General features: G+C 47.2%; 2 protein-coding genes across 7 annotated transcripts in view; one reads left to right on the top strand and one right to left on the bottom strand.

Annotated features, from left to right (window-relative positions):
* BFAR (bifunctional apoptosis regulator) overlaps positions 1 to 2,117 on the bottom strand; it is a 32,149-nt gene extending 30,032 nt beyond the window's left edge. For 3 of the 4 annotated variants that reach the window (XM_010839879.1, XM_010839880.1, XM_010839881.1), the window contains exon 1: positions 1,937 to 2,022. The gene's annotated coding sequence lies outside the window, so the exon portion shown is untranslated. Of the gene's footprint in view, positions 1 to 1,936 lie in introns of all 4 variants that reach the window. The other variant, XM_010839878.1, reaches the window with a different exon arrangement.
* A 5,645-nt stretch (positions 2,118 to 7,762) lies between these two features.
* The window catches only part of PARN (poly(A)-specific ribonuclease), a 65,562-nt gene continuing 64,934 nt past the window's right edge, over positions 7,763 to 8,390 (top strand). Inside the window, exons 1-2 of one of the 3 annotated variants that reach the window (XM_010839876.1) lie at positions 7,763 to 7,992; positions 8,249 to 8,326. Coding sequence is in view for 1 of the 3 variants with exons in the window: in XM_010839875.1 (XP_010838177.1) it covers positions 7,898 to 7,916; positions 8,249 to 8,326 (97 nt within the window). In the remaining 2 variants the exon portion in view is untranslated. The remainder of the gene's footprint in view (positions 7,993 to 8,248; positions 8,327 to 8,390) is intronic. The other 2 variants (XM_010839875.1, XM_010839877.1) reach the window with 2 other exon arrangements.

The raw sequence follows: 8,390 nt of genomic DNA, 5'->3' as shown, positions 1-8,390 counted from the left end.
AGTTCCAGAAAAGCATCTATTTCTGCTTTATTGACTATGCCAAAGCCTTTGACTGTGTGGATCACAATAAACTGTGGAAAATTCTGAAAGAGATGGGAATACCAGACCACCTGATCTGCCTCTTGAGAAATCTGTATGCAGGTCAGGAAGCAACAGTTAGAACTGGACATGGAACAACAGACTGGTTCCAAATAGGAAAAGGAGTACGTCAAGGCTGTATATTGTCACCCTGCTTATTTAACTTGTATGCAGAGTACATCATGAGAAATGCTGGACTGGAAGAAGCACAAGCTGGAATCAAGATTGCCGGGAGAAATATCAATAACCTCAGATATGCAGATGACACCACCCTTATGGCAGAAAGTGAAGAGGAACTCAAAAGCCTCTTGATGAAAGTGAAAGTGGAGAGTGAAAAAGTTGGCTTAAAGCTCAACATTCAGAAAACGAAGATCATGGCATCCAGTCCCACCACTTCATGGAAAATAGATGGGGAAACAGTGGAAACAGTGTCAGACTTTATTTTTCTGGGCTCCAAAATCACTGCAGATGGTGACTGCAGCCATGAAATAAAAAGATGCTTACTCCTTGGAAGGAAAGTTATGACCAACCTAGATAGCATATTCAAAAGCAGAGACATTACTTTGCCAACAAAGGTCCATCTAGTCAAGGCTATGGTTTTTCCTGTGGTCATGTATGGATGTGAGAGTTGGACTGTGAAGAAGGCTGAGCGCCGAAGAATTGATGCTTTTGAACAGTGGTGTTGGAGAAGACTCTTGAGAGTTCCTTGGACTGCAAGGAGATCCAACCAGTCCATTCTGAAGATCAGCCCTGGGATTTCTTTGAAAGGAATGATGCTAAAGCTGAAACTCCAGTACTTTGGCCACCTCCTGCGAAGAGTTGACTCATTGGAAAAGACTCTGATGCTGGGAGGGATTGGGGGCAAGAGGAGAAAGGGACGGCAGAGGATGAGATGGCTGGATGGCATCACTGACTCGATGGACGTGAGTCTCAATGAACTCCGGGAGTTGGTGATGGACAGGGAGGCCTGGCATGCTGCGATTCATGGGTTCGCAAAGAGTCGGACACGACTGAGCGACTGATCTGATCTGATCTGATCTGATTGGCGTTTCAGAGCGTATCATCAAGATCGTCTACAAGGTCTGGCCAAGGACTGGCCAATGGGCTTCGGTGGGAAGGACCCAACGAGGACTACGGAGGGCAAGACAGCGCCTGGCTCCTTCTCCCCACCAAAGTTGGAGGGCCGCCTTCTGCCCCGCCAAAGATCCCCTATCAGACACGGCCTGATTCTCTTTTGCCTTTTTTTTTTTTAAATTACAGAGAACTCTCTTTTGCATAAGTCCAGATTTCTAAGCCATGAAGTCACAATCACAAGAGCTGGGAGTGTGACTCTGGGTTTCACTTTTCCTTTCTGCGAGTCCCTTATACTCTTTTAAAACGGGTTCATTCGTTCAGCCCTGGGGCCAGAACGCACCCGGCTAATTAGATCTGAAGCCCAGTCTGGCGTCTATCAGGAGCCCGGTCAATTCTGCACGCGCTGTCGCAGGCTGCGAGCCGCGCTCCCAGGGGCAGGGTCCCGGTCATCTCCCTCCGAGGTGTGAGGCAGCCACGTCCTCTCCGTCTCGCCCTGGGGAGGGTGGAGGCGGAAATCCAGAAACTACAGGCTCGGACTGTGACCCGGGAGAGAACACACGTGAGGTCCAGTAACCGGCTTGCCGAGGTGGGGCTCTCGGGAAAGATGGAGAAGCTGGCCAAGTGGGGGTCCGCGCCTCAAAGCTAGGGCTGAGGCTGCACAGAACCCAGGTGTGGGAGGGGAGATCCCGCCCACCTCCTCCGAGCCCGTCCTCCACCGCCTCCTTCCACACCCTAAGTCGAGCCCGCCCGCACCCTGGCTACCCTCCGCCAAGCCGCTTCTTACCTCCGCGCTCATGGCCAACCTGGCCGTCAACCCCTTCCTGGGCCCCTTCGCGGACACAGAGGAAGAGGTAGCAGCTCCACTTCCGGAAATAACCTTGGACTCACTGCGGAGGAGGGTACCCCGCCGGTCCGCGACCTTAGAGGACAGGCCGCAGTTGTTCCCCAACCTCCTGAACCCTGCGCCCTCCCCGCTGCCTAGAGCGGCCACTCCAGCGCCTGGGGGTCCGCGCAGGCGTACTACCTCCAGCCCCGCCCCTTCCTCTTGGGTGGACAGACCTTGAGCGCAGGGCGTTACACGCTGAAGGTGCTCCCGCGGGGTGTCTGTTTTGTTAATGCAGGAAACAGCTTTGCCCGGAAATTAAAATAATATTACAAGACCGTACTGTACTCGCCACGATTTTTTTTTGGCGGTTACATTGTATGCAGAAATCAGAGGACCGTCGCTATATTTCCATTTGCAGTATTAAGAATCGGATTATTAAAATATCTTTCTTATCGCCACGTTTTTTCCTCACCCAGCGTCTTGGTTCGTTAAGCTGTGCTGTGGTGTGCTTAGGCGCTTAGTCGTGTCCGACTCTTTGCGACCCCGTGGACTGTAACCGCCAGGCACCTCTGTCCATGGGGACTCTCCAGGCGGAAATACTGGAGTGGGTTGCCATGCACTCCGCTAGGGGATCCTCCCAACCCAGGGATCGATACCAGGTCGATCCCTGCTGCTGCTGCTGCTAAGTCGCTTCAGTCGTATCCGACTCTGTGCGACCCCAGAGATGGCAGCCCACCAGGCTCCCCCGTCCCTGGGATTCTCCAGGCAAAAACACTGGAGTGGGTTGCCATTTCCTTCTCCACAGGTCGATAGCTAGATCGTAGTTATCAAAGGCTGGCGGGTTCTTCACTGTCTGAGCCACCAGTTAAGAATTCATTCTGATTATCTGCTTTAAGTCACTGGCCTGCAGATTGATAAAACTGATCATTTTCCCCCCTAGCAATCAAATGTGCAAAAAGTAAAAAGACTGATAGTTCTGTGCTAGTGCCAGGAGTGTACGAACTCATTTTCTGGAGGATAGTCTGGCAATAGGCAGCACCATATTTTTAACATTGCAGTGAAAGATACATGACAAAATTTACCATCTTAACTATTTTCAAGTGTGTAATTCACTGGCACTAAGTGTATCCACATTATTGTGCAAGCATGACTCACATCCATCTCTAGGACTTTATCATCTTCCCAAACTGGAAATTCATATTCATTCAATTCTCAATAGTTTTCCCCAGCCTCTGATAACTACCATCTAGGTACCACATGTAAATGGGATCATACAGTGTTTGTCTTGTGACTGGCTTATTTCACCCACCATAGTGTTCTCCAGGTTCATCTACTTTGTAACGTGTCAGAATTTCCTTCCATTTAGAGGTAGAATAATATTCCATTGTATGTATACACAACATTTTGTTTATCCAGTTTATCTGGTGACGGATACTTGGGTTGTTTCCGCTTTTTGTCTATTGTGAATTATGCTGCTATGGATATGGGTGTACAAATACCTATTCAAACCTCTACTTTCAGTTAGTTTGGGTGCATGCCCAGAAGTGGAATTGCTGCATTACATTTGATAATTCTATTTTTAATTTTTAAAGACAGGCCATAATGTTTTCCATAGGGACTGTACCATTTTACATTCCCACTAGCAGTGGGCAAAGTTCCAATTTCTCACCTAATAGGCGTGAAATGAAACCTCATTTTAGTTTTCACTTGCATTTGTGATGTTCGGCATCTTTTCATGAGCTTATTGGCCATTTATATCTTCTTGGAAGAAACATTTAAGTTCTTTGTCCACTTGAAAAATAATTTTATTTATCTATTTATTTTGGCTGTCCTGGGTCTTTGTTGCTTTTCTCTAGCTGTGGTGAATGGAGCCTACTCTCTAGTTTCGATGCTAGGGCTTCTCCTTGTTGTGGAGCTCAGGCTCTAGGTGTGCAGGCTTCAGTAGCTGTGGCTCCTGGGCTCTAGAGCACAGGCTCAATAGTTGTGGTGCCTGGGCTTAGTTGCCCTGTGGCATGTGGAATCTTTCCAGACCAGAGATCAAACCCATGTTTCTGGCATTGGCAGGCAAAGTCTTTACAACTGAGCCACCCGGGAAGCCCCACTCCACATGTCCATTTTTATACTGGATTATTTGCTTCTGTGTTTTTGGGGTTGTAGGAGTTCTTTTTGTATTACAGATATTAACCCATTATCAGATATATGGTTTGCAAATATTTTCTCCCATTTTATGGGTTGCCTTTTCACCTTGTTGGTAGTGTCCTTTGAAGCACAAAAGTCTTAAATTTTGATATAATTCAATTCATTGATTTTTTTTCTTTTCTTGCTTGTGCTTTTGGTGTTATAGCCAAAAAAATCATTGCCAAATCCAATGTCATGAAATTTTGCCTATGCTTTCTTCTAAAACCTTTATAGTTTTGGCATTTGCATTTAGGTGTTTGATTTACTTTGAGTTAATATTTATACAGTGTTAGGTAAGGGTCTAACTTCATTCTTTTGAATGTGGATATTCAATTTTCTCAACAGCATTTATTGAAAAGAGTATCCTTTTCTCATTGAATGAGCTTGGCATCCAAATCATTTGAATGTATATTCAAGGGTGTATTTGTGGGCTGTCTACTCTATTTCATTAGTCCCCATGTCTATTTATGTCAGTGCCACACTGTTTTGATTAATGTAGCTTTACTCTAAGTTTTGATAATTATTGAACTTAAATTACTTAAAATTTAAGTGGCCATATGTGGCCACTACTTTCTATCTAGGACTTTCAAAGCTGATACCAGTAGGCAGAGAGATATTTCAGATTTTAAGTTTGACTACTTGTATTGGTTTTCACATTTACACAGACACTGCTGCTTACACTAAGAATAGAGGACATAGCTAACTATATATAAATTTCCTATGAATGAGGAGAGGAAAATGGACTTGTGGCACCTGGTGGGGATAATATGGTCACACTCTTACTTGTTCTTTAGGGTACATAATATTTTCTTTTGGGGGAAAATGGTTATTTTCTTTTCAAAAAGACCAAGTGGTTTGTACTCAGCATTTCTCCCAAACCTAAGGGGTGAATTCAGGGAAATGTGACAGCAGGTCAGAACTCTGATCATAGCTTATTGACACATTTATTTCTACAGTGCTTTACAAGTCACATACATTATCAACCCTGATCCTAAGACTGATTTAGTGGAAGAGAAAATCGAAGCTTAGGAATATCGAATAATTCCAGACCTAATAAACAGATGGTAAAGAATCTGCCTCCAGTGCAGGAGACCCAGGTTTGACCCCTGGGTCAGGAAGATTCCCTGGGGAAGGGAATGGCAACCCACTCCAATATTCTTGCCTGGAGAATTCCATGGACAGAGAAGCCTGACAGGCTACAGTCCATGGGGTCACAAAGAATCAGACACGACTGAGTAACTAACACTTTCTCTCTGACCACTAACATCTTGACTGAGCCTTAGAAGCCAGATCATCTAACCAACTTCATACAGCTTTTGTGAAAGACCAAGGTGAATTCTCAGACAGCCATTTTGCTTTTTTGCATTTCTTTTTCTTAGGGATGGTCTTGATTCCTGTCTCCTGTACAATGTCACGAACCTCCATCCATAGTTCATCAGGCAGTCTGTCTATCAGATCTAGTCCCCTAAATCTATTTCTCACTTCCACTGTATAATCATAAGGGATTTAATTTAGGTCATACCTGAATGGTCTAGTGGTTTTCCCCACTGTCTTCAATTTAAGTCTGAATTTGGCAATAAGGAGTTCACGATCTGAGCCACAGTCAGCTCCCGGTCTTTTTTTTTGCTGACTGTATAGAGCTTCTCCATCTTTGGCTGCAAAGAATATAATCAATCTGATTTCGGTGTTGACCATCTGGTGATGTCCATGTATAGAGTCTTCTCTTGTGTTGTTGGAAGAGGGTGTTTGCTATGACCAGTGTATTCTCTTGGCAAAACTCTATTAGCCTTTGCCCTGCTTCATTCTGTACTCCAAGGCCAAATTTGCCTGTTACTCCAGGTGTTTCTTGACTTCCTACTTTTGCATTCCAGTCCCCTATAATGAAAAGGACATCTTTTTTGGGTGTTAGTTCTAAAAGGTCTCGTAGGTCTTCATAGAACCATTCAACTTCAGCTTCTTCAGTGTTACTGGTCAGGACATAGACTTGGATTACCATCATATTGAATGGTTTGCCTTGGAAACGAACAGAGATCATTCTGTTGTTTTTGAGATTGCCCCCAAGTACTGCATTTTGGACTCTTTTGTTGACTGACGGCTACTCCATTTCTTCTAAGGGATTCCTGCCCACAGTAATAGATGGTGATTGCAGCCATGAAATTAAAAGATGCTTACTCCTTGGAAGGAAAGTTATGACCAACCTGCTGCTGCTGCTGCTGCTAAGTCACTTCAGTCGTGTCTGACTCTGTGTCACCCCATAGATGGCAGCCCACCAGGCTCCCCCGTCCCTGGGATTCTCCAGGCAAGAACACTGGAGTGGGTTGCCATTTCCTTCTCCAATGCGTGGAAGTGAAAAGTGAAAGTGAAGTCGCTCAAGTTGTGTCCGACCCTCAGTGACCCCATGGACTGCAGCCCACCAGGCTCCTCCATCTATGGGATTTTCCAGGCAGGAGTACTGGAGTGGGGTGCCATTGCCTTCTCCTAGACAGCATATTAAAAAGCAGAGACATTACTTTGTCAACATAGGTCTGTCTAGTCAAGATTATGGTTTTCCCAGTAGTCATGTATAGATGTGAGAGTTGGACTATAAAGTAAGCTGAGTGCCGAAGAATTGATGCTTTTGAAATGTGGTGTTGGAGAAGACGCTTGAGAGTCCCTTGGACTGCAAGGAGATCCAACCAGTCCATGCTAAGGGAGATCAGTCCTGGGTGTTCATTGGAAGGACTGATGTTGAAGCTGAAACTCCAATACTTTGGCCACCTAATGTGAAGAGCTGACTCGTTTGAAAAGACCCTGATGCTGGGAAAGATTGAGGGCAGGAGCAGAAGGGGACGACAGAGGATGAGACAGTTGGATGGCATCACCGACTCAATGGACATGAGTTTGGGTAAACTCCGGGAGTTGGTGGTGGACAAGGAGGCCTGGCGTGCTGTGGTTCATGGGGTCACGAAGTGCTGCGAGGTTCATGGGGTCGTGAAGAGTCGGATACGATTGAGCGACTTAACTGAACTGAAGGTAAATTCTTTTGACCAATCCATGTTTATGGAGCATCTGCTCATGTCAGCAGTGTTGTAGGCTCTGGGAATCAACAGCAAACCAATAACCAACATAAAACTCCATTATGCAGGACCTCATCTGTTTTGCTCACCATCGTATTCCCAGTAGCTAGTGCCACAGCTAAGGGTCTCAGCTTTGCGTTCCCTGTCGCCTCTGCAAATAACCCTCTTTCCCATTATTCTTATTGCAGCATTCTGCTCTTTCTCTTTAAACAGATCTTCGGATTTCCAAGTGGCAAATTTGAATCTTGCCTGACTTTCTGCTCGTCCCTCAAGTTAAGCACCAACAGGGTTAGGCATCTTGTTTTTTCTATTCACCCCTGCATCCCCACTCCTTTCAGGGTGTCTGGCACATAATTGGAACTCAGGAAATATTTCCTCATCAATTGGATGGATGTCAGGTCACTCACACTTCTCAAGTAAAAGGTCCAAGTCTGGTGGTCTCCAGGGAGACCACGCCTTGGAGAACTTTGATAGCCACGCCCCTGCTGCCTCCCGGGAACGAAACCAACCCTTGGCCCCGCCCCCAAAATGACGCAGGGGCACGTGACGCGCGCCGGCGCGCGCTGTTTCCGGAAGTCGCCCCCGTGATCTCTGCCGCGGCTGCCAGCGCTGTCGCCGCGGAACTTCGCGAGTGGAACGGTCGAGGCGGGCCCGGGCGGGGCCGGAGGCCTGGCCACTCCGCAGAATGGAGATAATCAGGAGCAGTGCGTGTCCGCTGTACACCTCCCCGCCTCCTCGCGGCAGTTCCTCACCCGGCCTGCTAGGCCCGCACCGCGGCAGGTCTACTTGACCCGGCCTGGGGCAGAGGCAGTCCCCTCAGGGGTTTGCTCCCCTTTTGCGCCTCTTGGGGCCTTGTTCGTCTCTGGCCAGTGCACCCCTCTGGGCTTATACCCCTCTGGTCTGTGCACCCCTTATGGACTTGTTCTCTCATCCCAGGATCCTTGGAAGCTCCCCTCCCTCCTTCCGTATCCCCCTAGTAACTCGTGGGCAGGAAGCCAGGCCACCGATTCTGAGCCTCTTCTCGGTTTCTCCGCAGATTTTAAGAGTAATCTTCACAAAGTGTACCAGGCCATAGAGGAGGCCGACTTCTTCGCCATCGATGGGGAGTTCTCAGGTATCCCTCGCTTGCAAGCTCGAGGTTGGCACCCTGCAGTGCATAGCCCAGCCTCCTCCTGCCC

The sequence above is a fragment of the Bison bison genome, unplaced genomic scaffold (genome assembly GCF_000754665.1).
Source record: "Bison bison bison isolate TAMUID 2011002044 unplaced genomic scaffold, Bison_UMD1.0 scf7180017864135, whole genome shotgun sequence".
NCBI classification, from domain to species: domain Eukaryota; kingdom Metazoa; phylum Chordata; class Mammalia; order Artiodactyla; family Bovidae; genus Bison; species Bison bison.
This window is presented reverse-complemented; position numbering and strand designations above follow the sequence as displayed.